The sequence below is a fragment of the Gossypium hirsutum genome, chromosome A02, assembly GCF_007990345.1.
Source record: "Gossypium hirsutum isolate 1008001.06 chromosome A02, Gossypium_hirsutum_v2.1, whole genome shotgun sequence".
Lineage (NCBI taxonomy): Eukaryota > Viridiplantae > Streptophyta > Magnoliopsida > Malvales > Malvaceae > Gossypium > Gossypium hirsutum.
Genome location: NC_053425.1, coordinates 93759966 through 93777272, shown reverse-complemented (window position 1 = coordinate 93777272; position 17307 = coordinate 93759966). Strand labels below are relative to the sequence as shown.

The 17307-nt window shown below is 33.7% G+C and overlaps 1 protein-coding gene across 3 annotated transcripts; it reads left to right on the top strand.

The window, feature by feature from the left end:
- The first annotated feature begins 589 nt into the window (after positions 1 to 589).
- LOC107951878 (origin of replication complex subunit 3) lies at positions 590 to 16501 on the top strand. Of its 3 annotated transcripts, none has more exons than XM_016887047.2 (18): positions 590 to 759; positions 1010 to 1210; positions 1284 to 1458; positions 1619 to 1788; positions 1886 to 2013; positions 2452 to 2653; positions 2852 to 2929; positions 3378 to 3454; positions 3558 to 3648; positions 4214 to 4395; positions 5078 to 5147; positions 10647 to 10732; positions 11333 to 11422; positions 11762 to 11837; positions 13577 to 13704; positions 14668 to 14838; positions 16005 to 16133; positions 16233 to 16501. In XM_016887047.2, exons 1-17 carry the CDS (start codon positions 688 to 690, stop codon positions 16108 to 16110), a joined length of 2103 nt encoding a protein of 700 aa, XP_016742536.2. In that variant the 5' UTR covers positions 590 to 687; the 3' UTR covers positions 16111 to 16133; positions 16233 to 16501. The 3 variants fall into 3 exon arrangements, with proteins under 3 accessions (XP_016742536.2, XP_016742535.2, XP_040935236.1); XM_016887046.2 differs by having other exon boundaries at positions 591 to 759; positions 2452 to 2725; XM_041079302.1 differs by lacking the exon at positions 590 to 759 and having other exon boundaries at positions 1075 to 1214; positions 2452 to 2725.
- Positions 16502 to 17307: the final 806 nt, after the last annotated feature.

The following is a 17307-nucleotide window of genomic DNA, read 5'->3' as shown; positions in this document are numbered from 1 at the left end:
AAATTAAAATAAATTATCTTTTTTTTAAAAAAAAGATATTCAAATTACCATATGTAGCTTTTATCCAAAACTCTCCAAAATAATATAATATAATATATTATATTATATTAATAAGATTAAATTTTAAAAAATGAATAATCTTTTAAAATCAATCCTTCCTTTTACCAAACAACTTAATTATATTCAATAATTATATTTAGTAATTTATCAAACAATTTTCTAATATAAATTCAACACTTATAAAATTTAGCAATAAAAATTCAGTACTTAATTTTTCAGCACTTAATTTTTATCAAACACACATTTAGTTAATATTTTAATTTTTTATAGATATATTTGTAATTTTTTATAAAATAATTCTTTTTACAAATTCATAATTTAATTTGTTTTATGTGGGCCTTGCAAGAATGAAAATGATAATACAAAAAGAAGTGGATGGCCCGTTTGAATTTGGATATTGAAGAGCCTGACTAAGATCTAGAAATATGGCTCAGCCCACTCAAAATCAAGAGAAATATTTTTGTTTGACATTTATACCCCTGAGGCATTTCCCGCCAAAACTGAAAGGAAAGAACCCCTGGATTGAAAACTGGAATGTAGAAACTGGCTCACAAAACATACCCATAAACCCTAAAAATGGCATAAAAATTCCTCTAAAATCTATCAAAACGATCAAAATCAAAATCAATGGCTCCTTCGTTAAATGACGATTCGCCTCCTTCAACCATTGACGAAGCCTTCACCGAAAATAATCTCCAGGTTCCTTTCCCTGTGATTGTTTTTTTTTCATAAAAAAATGTTTTTGTTTCATTTCCCAAAAAAAAATAATAAATCACACTTTATACGTTTTTCTGCTTGGTTCTCAGAAAAAAGTCTTCGTTGTAAATTTATTTTAAAAAAATGCATGGCATATATTTCATGGTTAAAAGTACTTATTTAGTTAACTTTGAATATGTTGAGGTTTTGAATAGATTTTTATTAATTATTTTTCCCCAAAAAAACATGGCAGCCGTTTTTTGTTCTTCAAAAAGGACCGTCTCGGAAATCAGATAGAAAATCATCAGGAACTGGAAGAACAAGGAGATTCGATTTGTCTTCAGCATCACCAAAGAATTCTGCGAATATCGAAGACGAAAAGGAAGATGAAAACATGAACTTGAGAATGGAAGCCTTTGAATTTGTTTGGTCAAAAATTGAATCAACCATTAAAGTAGGTAAAAGTCCTAGTTTATTTATTCCTTACGCTTTTACTTTTCCCTTTTAAAAATTGTATAGCTTTGCAGGATGTTTTGAGAGTTATTAATACGAACGTGTTTAGCGAAATACAAACTTGGGTGCATCAATCTTTTGACACAATCAGATCACTTGGGACTCCCGAGTTTCCTGAAGCTACTCAATCATTCCCTATTATAACCGATGCTAATTCTAAAAGGCTATTTACTGGGCTTGTTCTTACTAGTAAGTTTTATGCTTCTTACTTTAGTTTAATGTTTGGTTGGAGTTGTTGCCCTTACCTTGTTTAACTAAAATTCTTTGGTCTATCTCGTTGGGTGCATGATGCATGCTATAAATATATCGTTTACAAAAGCTATTCTTTATGGTATATAATGGTTGACAGAGAATATGGAGTTTGTTGATGATCTACTGACTTTTGAAGAACTTGGAAAACACTTGAAATATCAAGGATGCCATGTTGCTAACCTTTCCTCACTTGACTTTACTGCCAAAAATGGGGTTGGTGGTTGCCTAAGAAGTTTATTAAGACAGTTTTTAATGTCTTCTTTGGATGTAAGTACTGGTAACAGCTCTCTTTGACTGTTGAACGATAATTTACTTGCAGTTTGTAACTTGAGCTTGTTCCTTATTTCCCTTTTTGTTTGAGCAGCCAGCTGACATATCAATCTTAGCATCATGGTACAGAGAAGAAAACTGCAATAATCCAGTGGTTGTGATTATTGATGACATCGAGCGATGTTGTGGGTCTGTCTTGTCTGATTTCATCCTTATGTTAAGGTATTACAGCACATCCTCTCATTCTTTTTCAACCTGAAAGTCCTAAACTATCTCTTTATCATTTACTTATCTACTCAGATTCTCCTTGCTCTGGATCAGTCTTATGATACTGCATTATGTTTTTTTTTTTTATGAAACCAGACTTTTCCTTGCTCTCAATGCTTTTGACACTAGGTTTAAATTCACTTTACTATTCATCTCCTAGTATAAGTGTTGCTTGCTGTTAGTTTTTGGATTCAGAGCCTTTTATCTAATATCAAGTTATTTTCTTGCTTTTATATCCAAATACATACCTAAAACCTGTCTTTATTATTTGCTCTTATATCCAAACGCAGTTTCTATTTTTTTTTTCTTTTGGAAGTAAAATGTACCAATGGTAACAAACAAATCACACTCACCTAATAATCTGTATTGCACTTGCCTTTTTGTTTCTGTCAGTGAATGGGTTATCAAGATTCCTGTTATTCTAATAATGGGGGTTGCAACAACGCTTGATGCCCCAAGAAATATACTTCCTTCAAATGCTTTACGGTGCTTGTGCCCCTTTGAGTTCACCTTGGGAACCCCAGCTGAGAGAATGGATGCAGTTGTTGAGGCTGTTCTTGTGAAGCCTTGTTCTGGGTTTATCATTGGCCACAAGGTAGCAGTTTTTATGAGAAACTACTTTGTAAGCCAGGATGGAACTCTAACATCTTTTATTAGAGCTTTAAAGGTTTGTAACTCCATTTTGGCATAAATAAGGAGTTTATTCTTGGTTTTGCAGTGTTGCTGTTAACTTCTTGTGACTTTGAACGTAATTGCATTCTTGCTGAAAATCTGTTTTATGGAGGTGTTTCAGATAGCATGCACTCAACATTTCTACACAGAGCCCCTGAGTGTCATTTTGCTTGAATTTGCTTCTGAAGAGGATAACTTGGTTAGTATCTTAGTATATTCTCTGACAAGGCCTTGTGCTTTTTCAATAATAGTGCATTCTTAATTCTTGATTTTTCTGTAATTTATCAGAAGGAATTTTTTAGTCTTGTTCTTTATTGTCTCTATGAATAAGCATTTGCTCTAGCGATCATATTTTCACATTATCAGGTTCTTTGGCTTTTATATTCTTTAAGGATTTGGAGTACAGATTTTTTTTTAAGTGATTCTAATTCAGTCTACAAATTAAGCATTAATGGCATGTAGTTACAGTTTGTTGCTACCTTTATTATTGTATGATTCCGACATATAGAAAAAATGTCATACATCGTTTAACTGATAAGTATTTTTGCTCTACTTTCTGGTCTAAATGTCTCTTTGTTTTCACATTCTTTTTTTAAAAAAAAAACTCTGAATCAAAGGCTTTATTGCTTTTTTATTTTGTGTTGTAGGTTTTCGAAATCGAGCGGCATGGATTATCACCAGAAGTAATATGGAAGCATGTTTTTGAATTTCCATCATGTCAGAGGTATTTCAAATACCAACAATGTTACTTTTGTTGCATTTTTTGTTTATGTAAATATTTTTGAATAGGAAGTAATTACGTGATGAGTTTCCAAATCTGCAAGCAGAGTTAAACTGAACAAGCTGACTAGCGAAAGCTTGGCTCATGCTTTTTCTGAATTGAAGAGATTACAAAATCAGTGGAGAGCAGTGGTTTTGGTGAGACTTAGTCTTTTCCTTTGCTTTGATGTTCTGACATGAACTGTGACATTTTAAGGAAGGCTTTTCAGTTTAAATTTTTTTTTTTCATATTGTAACCAGAAAATCTTTTGTTTTGTTATTCAACATCGTCTAGCATTGCTTGCAAAGCACTTGGACTTCAGCTGATGATACAGTGTTACACTGTTAGTTTGGACATGGTTTGTCAATTTATTATTATTTAATCTAACTAGAAGAAGCTTAAAACAAAGTCTATTTGATCTTGACCAAAACTGTTGGCCATATCAGAGATGTGAAAATCTGGCATTAGGTTGAGGCATTTGGCTTAATATACTGAAGGTTAGGCTAAGTACTTGCTTTGCTAGCCTTTTGCCTTATTTCCACCTATAAAAAAGAGCTTAATTTTGGTTTGAATTGCTGCCCTTTTTTTAGAAACATGCTTCCCTTTATGATTCCACTCTGTTCTTCATTTTTACAATTTTTACTGGCTTAATCCTTTGATATGGTTACCGAGTCATCATTCAACTGATTTTCTTTTTCTTTCCTGACATATAATACATTGTAGTGCCTATATGTAACTGGGAAGGGTGAAAAAGTCAGACTGCTAGATTTATTCTGTGAGGCGATTGATCCTGAATCATACAACCAAGGAGAATTCGATACTAACATGAAAGCAGAGAAAGATCCTGTTTTATCTTCTAGTCAAATTAAGGGACATGTTATCTGTAAGGCAGTTCGTTTGGTGAGGTATGTTTCAAATTCTCATAATGCTTCAGTTGCAGTTGCCCTTGCACGTACTACTATAGGTTTTCTATGGGTAACATAGCTAAAAATGTTTCTCAATGCTCACTTAAGTTTGGTTGTGGTTTCTACCACCTAAATCTGTGACTAGTTCCCAACAAATTTTAACCTCATTTTTATTCTTCCTTTTCTTTTTTCTAACATATCAGTTCAATTTAATGAGTATCCTTGGTGCTCTTGTATGAGAAACAGCGGTATTTTTCTTAAATAATTTTTGTATCCTAATCCTTGGCTTCTTCTGACTTATTTCTGGTGAACCTAAAATTACTTGTCATTTAAGTTCTATAAAATGTTTTCAGTTCTTTTATTTATGCTTACACTGTAAATATGATTAATAAGATTGGGTAAATAACTAAACTTTGAAAACTGGAAAACTGGAAAACATGGTTTCCCTCTGTAGTTAAGAAGTTGGAAACCGATTAATAACAAAATTCCATTACTACAAAAAAAAGGAAAATAAGAGACTTAAAATTTAGGCATTTCCCTTATTTTGTTGATCATTTGTAATATAAACATGGTGATGGAAAATGGAAACATTTTAAAACTAGACAGATTCCTTGCTTTTGATGATGTGGTATTTGTTTTTGCATTTCATTTTTTCACTGTACTGAAGTTTAAGTTGAATTAGGGATCTTTCCACCGCACAGCTTGGAAAGTTGCTTAAGATGTGGGAAAATCTTACTGTTGGCATTCCTGAGGTATGATACTGCATGAAGCATCATCCATGCAGATGATGACTATATCTCTATAATTTGATACTTTCCTAGAAGAGTAGGTTATAGGGAAATTGTAGGAATATTCTGTAAATATTTTAGGAATATTTTGTAGATATTTTCTTTTAGGTGAAAGGTTCGAGGGTTGGTATTCCAAAGAAAATAAGAAAAAAAAAAAGGATAGAATCCTAATCATGATTTCTATATGGTATCAGCTTAGGTTACGATTTCTTTTTCAACCTAGACCATGTCCGAAACTCCTTCTCCTACTTCGGAGATTACTTTAAATCTAGAAAATTTTTCTGGTTCCGATGCTCCAACAGATTCGTCTGGTCTGACTATCACCTGCCATCGATTGAATGGCAACAATTTTCTTGAAGGGTCTTGTGAAGGTAATCTGGTCATAAAAGATCCAGAAGGTAACCTTTCTTCTACTGCATTTTCTCCTCCCAGTTGACTCCTAATTGGATCCTCGATTCTGGTGCTACGGATCATATGACTGGTAACAAGGCATTGTTTCACAATTTTTTCCATACCTTTGGTAAAGTTGTCAAAACGGCTGATGGTACCTTGTGCAAAATAGAGGGACATGGCACTGTTATTCTCAATGAACAGATTGCACTTAAAAATGTTCTCTTTGTACCAAATCTGGCGTGCAATTTCATCTCTGTTAGTAAATTGTCCACAGACTTGCACTGCTCTGTAATTTTTAATGATCGTGATTGTACTTTGCAGGCACTGAACTCGAAGAAGATGATTGGTAAGGCCAGCTTGCATAATGGTCTCTACATCCTCCCTACCTCTCCTAAAATCGAGATCTCCAAGTCATTTATCGCTTTAGGAAAAGTTGATACTGTTATGTTATGGCACTTTCGTTTAGGCCATCCTAGTTTCCAATACCTTGCAAAATTGTTTCCTGCTCTAGTCATTAATAAAAGGCCTAATTCTTTTTCTTGCAAAGTTTGCTCTCTTGCCAAACATACTAAATCATCTTATTTTCCTTCTACATACAAGCCTTCTTACCCTTTTGCTTTGATCCATAGTGATATTTGGGGCCCTTCTCGGGTGAAGAATGCTGATAATTGTAAGTGGTTTATCACTTCTATTGATGATCACAGTAGGATAACTTGGACTTATTTGCTGAAAGATAAATCTGAAACTGCTAGTGTTTTTGTGCAATTTTATAACATGGTTCTCACTCAATTTGGGTCTAAAATCCAGCTCTTTAAATCTGATAATGGCAGTGAATTTTTTGCTAGGTCTTTAGGTGATTTTTTAAGGAAAAGGGCATAGTTCAGATTAGTTCTTGTGTTGGAACCCCACAGCAAAACGGCGTTGCCGAAAGAAAAAATAGGCACCTTCTTGAAGTTACTCGTTCTCTTCTATTTACCACTAATGTTCCTAAATATTTGTGGGGGGAAGCCTTATTAACTGCCACATATTTAATCAACCGGATGCCTAGTAAGGTTTTAAAATTTCAAACGCTTCAATCTATATTTTTGCAGCACTTTCCTCATTTTAAGCCTATCTCCTCCATTCTGCCACTTAAAATTTTTGGCTGCACTGTTTTTATCCAAAATATTGCTCCTAATAAGTCCAAGTTAGATCCTAAGTCTTTAAAATGTGTATTGGTTGGGTATTCTTCACTTAAGAAGGGTTATAAATGCTATCATCCTCCTTCTAAACGATTTTTCACCACTATGGATATAACATTTTATGAGCAGGATTCCTATTTCACTCAGGCTGAAATTTAGGGGGAAACATGGAGTGATTTTCAGCCACAACAGGTATCTCCTTCTAATCTTCATTCTCAACCTTCAGAATTGCCATCTTGTTCGCCATTACCTGCAGATCTGTCACCTGTGAATGCTCCCATTGATTCTCCTGTAGTACCTATGACTAATTCACCTACACCCACTTTAAACACTCTTCCTGAAAATACACCTACTCCAATTGACAGTCTTCAAAAAACACCATCACCCAAACAGTTTCGTGTCTACACAAGAAAAAGAAGACATATCCCTGAGACTGTTTTGCAATCTGATTCTTGCCGAGAATTGGATTTGGGTCCAGCTGCCGAAATGGAAGAAAAAATCAGTAAGTCCACTACTCTAGATGACTTTCCTATTGCTATTAGAAAAGGAGTTAGACAGTGCACCAAGCATCCTATTGAAAAATTTACTGGTTATAATTCATTGATGCCGTCTTTTCAAGCATTTACAGCAACTTTGGATAAAGAACAGGTTCCCACAAGCATAGCTGAAGCTCTAAAGGATCCAAAATGGAGAAGGGCTGTTGAAGAGGAAATTTGTGCACTAGAGAAAAATGCTACTTGGACCATTACAGACCTTCCTCAAGGAAAAAAGGCTGTCGGCTGTAAATGGATCTTTGCTGTAAAGTATAACTCCAATGGCAGTATCCAACGATACAAAGCTAGACTAGTGGCCAGAGGTTTCACGCAAACATATGGGATAGACTTCACAGAAACTTTTGCACCTGTGGCAAAGCTTAACACTATTCGAGTACTCCTAAGTTTGGCTGTAAATTGCGATTGGAAATTACACCAACTTGATGTAAAAAATGCATTTCTTAATGGCAAGCTTGAGGAAGAAGTCTATATGCAATTGCCACCTGGCTCAAAGTCTATTGAAGGTAGCAACAAGGTTTGCAAGCTCAACAAGTCTCTATACGGGTTAAAACAATCACCCAGAGCTTGGTTCGAGAGGTTCACTAAAGTCATTCTTCAAAATGGCTACAAGCAGTCCCTTGCCGATCATACGCTTTTCATCAAGGTAACTTCTACAAATAAGAAAGCTATCCTAATTGTGTATGTGGATGACATCATTCTTACTGGAGATGATGAGGAAGAGATTAGCAATTTGAAGAAGTTGTTAAACAGGGAATTCGAAACCAAGGACTTGGGAAAGCTAAGGTATTTCCTAGGATTGGAGGTGGCAAGATCAAAAGAAGGACTTGTGATCAACCAGAGAAAGTATGTACTTGATTTACTCAAAGAAACTGGTTTTCTTGGCTGTAAGCCGGCTGATACACCAATGGAGGCAAACTTGAGATTCAATAAAGAAGATGAGTCCTTAGTAGACAGAGAGAAATTTCAAAGGTTAGTTGGGAAACTAATCTACTTATCCTTGACAAGGCCAGATATAGCTTTTCCCGTAAATGTGATAAGTCAACACATGACTAATCCTACTGAAGAGCATATGGCAGCAGCAAATAGAATTCTCAAGTACTTGAAGAAAACTCCAGGACACGGCTTAATGTTTAAGAAGATACAAGACAGAACTGTTAAGATTTTTACAGACTTTAGTTGGGCTGGAGATCTCACTGAAAGAAGATCCACTAGTGGGTACTGCATTTTTGTTTGGGGTAACCTTACAACTTGGAGAAGTAAGAAACAATCTGTTGTTTCAAGAAGTAGTGCTGAAGCTGAATTTAGAGCACTAGCTTTGGGGATATGCGAAGGAATTTGGCTACTTAAATTACTAAAAGAACTTGGCACAAATCAGGAGGATCACTTTGAAGTTTTGTGTGATAATCAATCTGCCATTCAGATTGCCAAGAACCCAGTTCAACATGACCGAACAAAGCATGTTGAAATTGATAGGCATTTTATTGCTGATCAAGTCAACAAAAAGACAGCCACTCTTTCTTACATTCCTTCAGAAGGACAGATTGCAGACATTCTTACCAAGGCTTTGCCAAAACCTGTGTTCAATAAATTCCTATTCAAGCTGGGATTATACAATGTATATTCTCCAGCTTGAGGGGAGTGTAGGAATATTCTGTAAATATTTTAGGAATATTTTGTAGATATTTTCTTTATTAAAATCCCTTATTTTAAGGGATCATAAAAAAAAAAAATACTCTGATTTCTACAGAAATACTAACATGATTTCTTTCTAAAGAAAAAAGAACGATTTATAAATTGGTAATGCTTATACTAGTGGCACAGCTATATCATAATCGAAATTGTTGGTTGGCTCTGTTAGCCATAGATTTCTGTTTTATAACTGTCTCCATATTAATTATCCTGATAATAAAGTATTATTTATTCTTTTTAACTATCATCCGTTGAAGTTTAAGGGGCTTGGCTTGTCTCTTCCAATCTTTTGCATGAAGCAGCTGCTTATCAATTAGAACACTATCAATTTAATTATTAAATTTACATCCAAATTAAGTTATGTGTTTTCTTATCATTTATGTATGATTATAATTCTTATGTATAATCTATGCTGATTGGTGAATAACTTTTAGATAAATTTCTTGTTCCTAGCACGCCTAGAAAGGGAGAAGTAGGGGATGGATAAACCCTCCATGCAACTTAGGATTTTGACTTGTTAGGGTCATGGAAGATATTCAGTCATGATTGCAATAAGTGTTATGGTACATGAACTAGAAACTAAAGGAGAAGAAAATTTTATAAAGTATGGCATCAAGATTCCAAGTGCATGCACCTAAGGTAGAATTTTATCCCATTATCCTAAAGAATGGTTCCAAGGTTGTTGGACTTTGTATCCTTTTTTGATTGCTTGTCACTGATGTCAAAGCATAACATACAAATGTGTAGACCCCTAGATGTTAGCATTTGAAGATTTATACTTTATACTGTGATCAGAATGCATATAAATTTTTTTTTTACATGTATGAGAATGTCTGACTAACATTATATGACTCAGAAAAGAATAATGGACCATAACCAAGCCATCTCCTGAAAGTGTAACAATTAGGAGGATACACTTAGTGGCTGAAGCTTAAATGCATAGTCTTGAACAAAATCATTTTCCTGCTAACTATTTCATTTTCCTGCTTATGGAGGGGTTCCAAATAAGCCTGGAAATGAGTGCAGGTCAGCTTTGCTGGATCTTTTTCATTTCTAGATCTCACATTTTTGTTGGCCCCAACTTTTATTAATGGGAGGGAATTAAAGGTCCCAGGGTATTCTAATCGCAAGGTGGAAAAATATAAAAATCACTTTATATTTGGGCATTGTTTAAAATATATTGTTCTTTGACTCATGGTTTCATGAGCAGTGCAAATGCCCGTTCAAAGTGTCATGAGTGTGGAGTACTTTTCCTAAAAGTTAAAAGGAAAAAAAAAAGAAAATGGATAACTCTTTTATCTATTAATAATATTTAGACAGTAATAATACTGTAAAGATCTTGTTATAGCTACCTTTAGGGAAGCAAAACAGCTGGTTGTTTTCTACTTCGATTACAAATTCTAAAATGGATACTACCATGAAGATGATTTTGGTATGAGCTGCTAGTTAAAGGATCAATTTCAACTGGAAGTTTTGTTTTCTAGCTGTGTATGGAGGTTCTTTTTGGGTGAGGGGTGGGGGTTAATCGGTCTTCTGGCTATTTTTATCCTTAATTTATTTGATCTTTATTTTTTGCATAATTGCTATAACTTTCCCTTCGACCTGACGGCTCACATGACATTAAGTTACTTGTGTTCTTGTTATAGATAAATGGCAAGGTGAAGGAGTTACTGTCTTTACTGAATGTGGAGGATGGAAAGAGCTCAAAGAAAGATTTGACTGTAACACCCAGGTAACTACTGTTACCTTTTCAACTGCTTCAGAAAATGAATAATACCTGTGTATTTGGAAAAAAATTATCATTTTATATAATAAACTTGGGATTGAAATTTCTTTTGCAGTCTTATGAATGTATGTATACCACCTTGAGGACTAGTTTTTGATATCTTTGACTTTTTTTTTATCATAATTAGACTTGAAGATTAATCATCCTTACCTGAAACCATATGGGTTCTTGTTAGAAAGACTTTACAATGTTTCATACGGTAAAATATTTTCTAGACTATAATCACATATTAGCTTGGATTATATTAGTAATTTAACACTAAGCTTTTATTACTTTTAATATTTTCAGATAAAGAATTTTTCTGCGCGTTCAGTTCCTAGTTTTGTTTAGTTAATGTTTAATGTTCTCTCCTTCTAATAAAGAAAAAGACCATAGCAGTCTTGACCAACTTCTCTGTTAATATTCTTGCAAGGAGTGAAAATTCTCTTCCTAGCTTCAGTAGTTGTAAACTTGTAATACCTTTTTATTTCAGAATTGACTGTTGTTACTAGTTGCCATTCTTTTCCTAATTTCTTACTGGTTCATTTTCACTGCTTTATATGGCAGGAGACACACATCTCGAATCCAATTGAATATTGAGAAGGACTCAAAATCATTAAGTGATAAGGCTGCTAACCTTATAGAGTGTATGGTTAGGTAGGGACACCCATTTCATTCATCTATCCATTATACTTGATGGAATTGATACTGCTCTATATGCATGTGATTTGATAAGCAGTTGGATGCAGCCACCTTATTGGTATTTACATTATCATGTAGTATAGATATTTTATGTAGTTCTTACTTAGGGTATGTACTCTGTTTTAGAATTCTGGCTATTTATTTGCATTTTAGATAAAACCGGTTATATAGCCTTGGAATGTTGGTACTATGCGGTGGAAACAATTTTCTTTTCTTGCTATATCTGTCTCTCCCACAAGTCTTGTTCACTTTATACCGTGTTTCTAAATTACTAACTTGTAATTTTTGTGACAGGGATTATATGCATCCCACTGAGTGCATACCTTTTCACGAAATTTTCTGTTTTAAAGATGTTGACAAGCTTCAACTGGTAAGCACTGAGGTTTAATTCGCATGATTTCACTATGTTGAAGGAACCTTTTCTAAAACATCAAAGAATGCTGGTTAACACAAATTCACGGCTGGTGTAAAATTGATATTTAATTTGTTATTACTTATGTTTGTTACCCATCTTCTTTTGGAATCAGAATACAGTTGTTGTCTACAAAAGTGGGCTCATTATAGTTTTATGTCTACGGTTGGTGAAAATTAGGAATAAAACCTTGTTTGGCGTGTTTGATTGAAGCTTGAATTTATTACAGATCATTAGGGGAAAGTAACATAGTGGAAAAAGCTGGATTTCCTATACTTGATGTAATTCTTTTGAAATGAATCAGACTTCCAATGTAACTAGAACTTTGCTAGGTTAACTGTGTTGTAACAGAAATTATTTGTGTTTACATATGTTGTATGCATGCGTGTAAATGAATCCCATGAGGAAAAGTACAAAACAGTTAGCTAGTTATTGCTTTTTCTAGGAAACAACCATTTTAGGCCAATTTTCCCATCTTTCTGTTACCAATTAATTTCTTATAACGTAAAGGCCTGGTAAAACCAGTCCATCAGAGTTCAAACCAAAGAGAAAGTACACTTGAGGCTAAAATTTACATGCTTGGTGATCCATTCGAACTGGTCTTAACTTTATTAGGTTGAGTTATTTAATTTTAAAGAAAATTCAACTGCTTTAGCATAATTACTTGCATGCATAAATAGAAACAGGAGAAAGAAACTTGTTACTATCACCATGGGTTTGACTTTTCACCTCTGGATATTCCTGAAGTATTATGGTTGAGATCGAATACAAAGTAATTTGTTTTACTTCTGAAATGTTATGCAATTCTCAACTTCATGTTAATTAGAACCAAGTTCCTAGTGTTGAACTCTTTGACCTTGTAACCTGATTATGCATCTTAATTAATTTGAGAGAAGTCTACAATCAATAATATTGTTGCATGATGATGAATATGAAATATAGATACTTTCTCACATGTCCTAGCTACTGTAATTTTGGCTTAGTTTTACTCATTTCAACAAAACTTCTCTTGGAAGAAGTGTGAATTGACCAAATGGTGCTTTCTCAGTGTTGTCTAATTCTGTCTTTATCTGGTGCAAACTTAATTAATATCCTACTATTACCTGTTGGGATGTTTGAATTTAAAAAATTGCCTAATAAATTGTGGTGATAACTTTGCCAGCAATAGTGGTGTATGGAAATATCATAATGCACAAATGCTGCTACTGACTTTTATATATATACATATATATGTAGAATGTAGAGTATTTCTGATAAGTTCTAAAACTTCTGCAGGAACCTAGTGATTCTGGAGTTCTGTTTCTTTGATTCATCAAAATTTCTCAAAAGTACAAACTAGCCTTTATTGTCTACATGAAAATAGGAGCGCTATTACACGCTGATGGAAATTGTTCATGTTTATGTTGTGGGCTTGCATCTTTTTCACAGTTTTAAAAGAGTAAATGACGATAAATGAATGTTACCTTTGATTGTTTAGTTCAAAAAGCCTTCTTGTACATCCCAATAAATCAGACCAGTATAGGAACTTTTTTTGGGGCAGACAGGATAGGAGTTTTTATAAGCAATATCTACAGCATCACAATTTCTCATTTTTCTTGTCCCTGTTTTTCGTAAAGTTTAACTTTCATCCCACTTTACAAGTTCTTGGGATTTAAATTTTAGTGTTTCTAAAGGTCTATGTTTTGATTTTGTTTCAGGCACTAATTGGGGACCCTAGAAGAGGGATTCAAGTTGATCTTCTTGAATTCCAGAAACTCCTCTGCTGTAGGTGCTGTACCAGCAGCAGCAATGCCCTATTACCATCCATGCATGATACTTCCATTATGTAAGTACTTTTTGCATTTTCAGTTATTGAAGAGAATGATCGTATAACTTTAATGGTAACCACAGTCTATTTGAAATCATACTTATGATCCCCAGATTGTTAATGGATAGCATCTCATGTTCTACCCAATTACATTATTTGAGTTATGACTAACGTTTGAATGGATTTTATTTAGTTTTTATCCTTTTGGTTCTTCTGCCCATTCATTTAAGACTAGATTGGTGATCTGTTCATTTTATCAATAAAGCATCTTTTTTCAGTAATGAACAAGGTTGCTGGATCTTTTGTCCTTTTCTCTTGGTTCTTCTAATGTTGTAGTTGATGATTGTTTAAGCATTTCAGGCATCAATGAATTTACAGATTTTTCTTTATTGTCTCCCTAATGAAGTGATAAGTGGTATATTTTAAATTCTCGGCAGCCTTTATAAAAAAAATAGTTTTCTGCTTGTTCCTGCTCACTGCTGCTGTTAATAATTCCCCACCTTCCCTTTTTGGTTTCAAGTTCTCAATGAGAAATTGGACGTACTATAATATCAATTGCTTCAGCTTTATGGTTTCTGATAGGTAGAGGAATAAAATATAAAGGCTTTTTATTTTCTTTTTTTCCTTCCTCTCAGAGAATTTAATGCTTAATTTGATCCAAACCGTGAAAGGGTGTTTATGTCAGTGTGGTAATATCTTTAGCACTTTGTTTTAGATATATTGGTATGTCCTTTCCAGTTTAGCACTAAAAGTTGTGTTATTTTCTTCTTAATGAACACAACATGCAGGTCTATTACAGGATGTTTTAGCTTCGTATAGTGCTTGTTATGATTTATGAGCTAAAGGATTTGAAGAGATACATTTTCTTCCCCCACTTTTTCCAGACTTGTCCGCTTTTAGTATATATGCAGTTTTTATTATTCCTATTAAGACATGGAATGCCTTCGTTGAAACTTTTGTTTTGCCATCATGTGGTTTTAGGTATAAACTCGCTCAGGAGCATGGTGATCTTATCAATCTCCACGACTGGTATCAATCATTCAAATCAATAGTTCTCTGCCCAAATAGTAAAAGGAAACCAAGGCAGTCCCCATTACCAAAGAAAAGAAAAGGCATAAAAGAAGCAGAAAGTCAGAGTGAAGCTTCTATACAGTATCCTTTGCTGTACCATTCTTCTATATTTATTTTCAGTAAGTTGATCTAGTATATTTCCTTTGCCATGCATTGCAGCTGGTTGAGAGATGCAGAGTTGCACTGTTTGACTGATAAAAAAAATTGCATTAAGTCATATTTAGGGTATGTTTGATTGAACGGGGAAGTGGAAGGATGGAAAGAGTAGAGTGGAAAGATGGAAAAGTAATAAATTTTAAGCATGCGTGATAAGAGGGAAAAGGAAGAAGAAAATATGAAAGATGATTATTTTTAAGGCATAAATCTTTCTAAATTGGAATTATAAGAGAGAAAATTAGATAGATATAATCTAAGTGTGAATTTTATTTTTTGGAATTTTCATTTTTTTTAATATCTTTCCACCTTATCAACTTACGATTGAAAATGGAAAGAAAAAATAATTTTCTTTCCGTCCATTGCTTAGTAAAGTTGAAAAAAGATATTAAAGAAAATGAAAATTCCCATTGTCACAAATCTTTTGTAGTTAATGCATTCATTTTACTTTTTAGTAAAACTTTCCATAATTTTATCATCTTTGGTTCTCATGATCTCATCCATCTTTTATCTTTTATCCGTTTTCCTGTTTGCTCTGTCTCAGGTTATTTATGTAACTCTAGAAATGTATGATATCCAAAATCTTTGTTTTGTTTTTATAAGGGGTAGGGGTAGTGATTGTCTAGAGATTGAATCCAGGAGTGGTGTCAATTGAGACTTGAACACAAGTCTTTTGCCACTGCACTTGAGGTTCAGTTGACTATTTATTTTTAAACTATCCATGTTTGCAACATGCAAATATGGGTATGGAGATATGATTTTCTAGATATATGAAGAAAACTTGGAAAAACTGTGTCTGAAACTTTTCTCTTGGGTAAACATAGCTAGAAACCATAGACAGGCTCAGCTCAAGCTTCTTTCCTGAAAATAGTGGCCAGTTTGCTCTTACTATACATTACTTTGCTGCTAGTGTATGAACTCTTGGACTGCAAAATCATGTTATTTTACTTTTCAACTTACGATTCCTATCCTGCGTATAGCCTGCCTTCACCTACCATAGCCTCCCTGTTTCTAGTTCTGTTTACCAGCTGTAGTTTAAGATTTCTAACAAGTTAAAGAAAGGATTTGAGAATCCTTGACCATTCTTGCTATAGAGCACGGTTTTGCAGGGCAGTTACTGAGCTCCAAATTACAGGGCTTCTTCGAATGCCCAGTAAAAGACGACCAGATTTTGCTCAAAGGGTGGCCTTCGGGCTCTAACATTCATACATCAATATATATAGGTAAGTTTTTGCTTGGAATTGTTTCTTTGTATATATATAAAAACTGTTGATTTTTGGTTAAAATGCAAATTGATCTGTGATTCTTTTGAAACAATGCAGTTATTTGGGTACTTGTGGTATTGTCAAGTGGCCCAAACAATATGCGGCACTTCCAAAAGGAAGTTATTGAAGGAACTAGATTCGATAAGTTTGTCTACCCATTTTCTTTCATGGAAGGTGAATACTTAAATTCACTTGTATAAATATATTAATATAAATTTTATCTTTTAATATTTAATATTTTCTAGACAACAACATAATAGGTTTGAAAACTAACAAGGGTTGAACTTGGGTATCAATAAAAAGTCTTGGTTGTCTGGTTTGTTCTATCTAATATGATTTATTATAAATTGAAAAAGTTTAAATGATTTAATTTTTTTTCAATTTATTAAAATAAAATTAATTTTATAAAAATTATTAGTTTTAACTTGAAAGTTAAAAAGAAAAAAAAAACCTAACATGAGCTCAACTCAAACCCAAACTAAAATTTCAAGCAAACTCTAATTAATTTTTTTTATAAGATAAAATTTTAGTTATCAGTTTTATTCTTAGTTCCTTTTTAAAACTTCAATTTTAATACGACAATTTTCATATATTCATGATGGTACTAGACCCATATTTAATTTCAATTTTCTAATACAAATTTCTAAATCTTATTATAAAATTTATATTAGTTGATCAATGGTCATTACTTTTTTTTTTAATATCAAAGAAAAAGAAAAAAAAGAGAAAATAAACTATGGCCAATTATACGGTAGTCTATGCGCAGCAGCCCCGTTATTCCAGAAACTTGTTGCTACACCTTCGTGTGATGATAGCTCCGATTGAACTGAAAATGTAGTCGTTGTTGAAGCCTTTGGATGTCTGCTACGAGTGGTTCTAGTTTCCAACTTACATTTACCTTATCCAGTAAAATAGCCTGCCATTTCTTGTTCAAATTCCTGCAAACATGTGACAAATTCATTAATCATAAAAGGATAGAACGTAGAGGTAGTAGTGATCTGCAGTGCACTTTAGTATCTGTGTCCATTCTAATGTGCGGTAGATTATTATTTGGTTCCCGCCATTTTCATGAGCTATAGCAGCACCACCTGTTAGACCCGAAGTCCTATTGTTGTACATAGAAAGAACCACT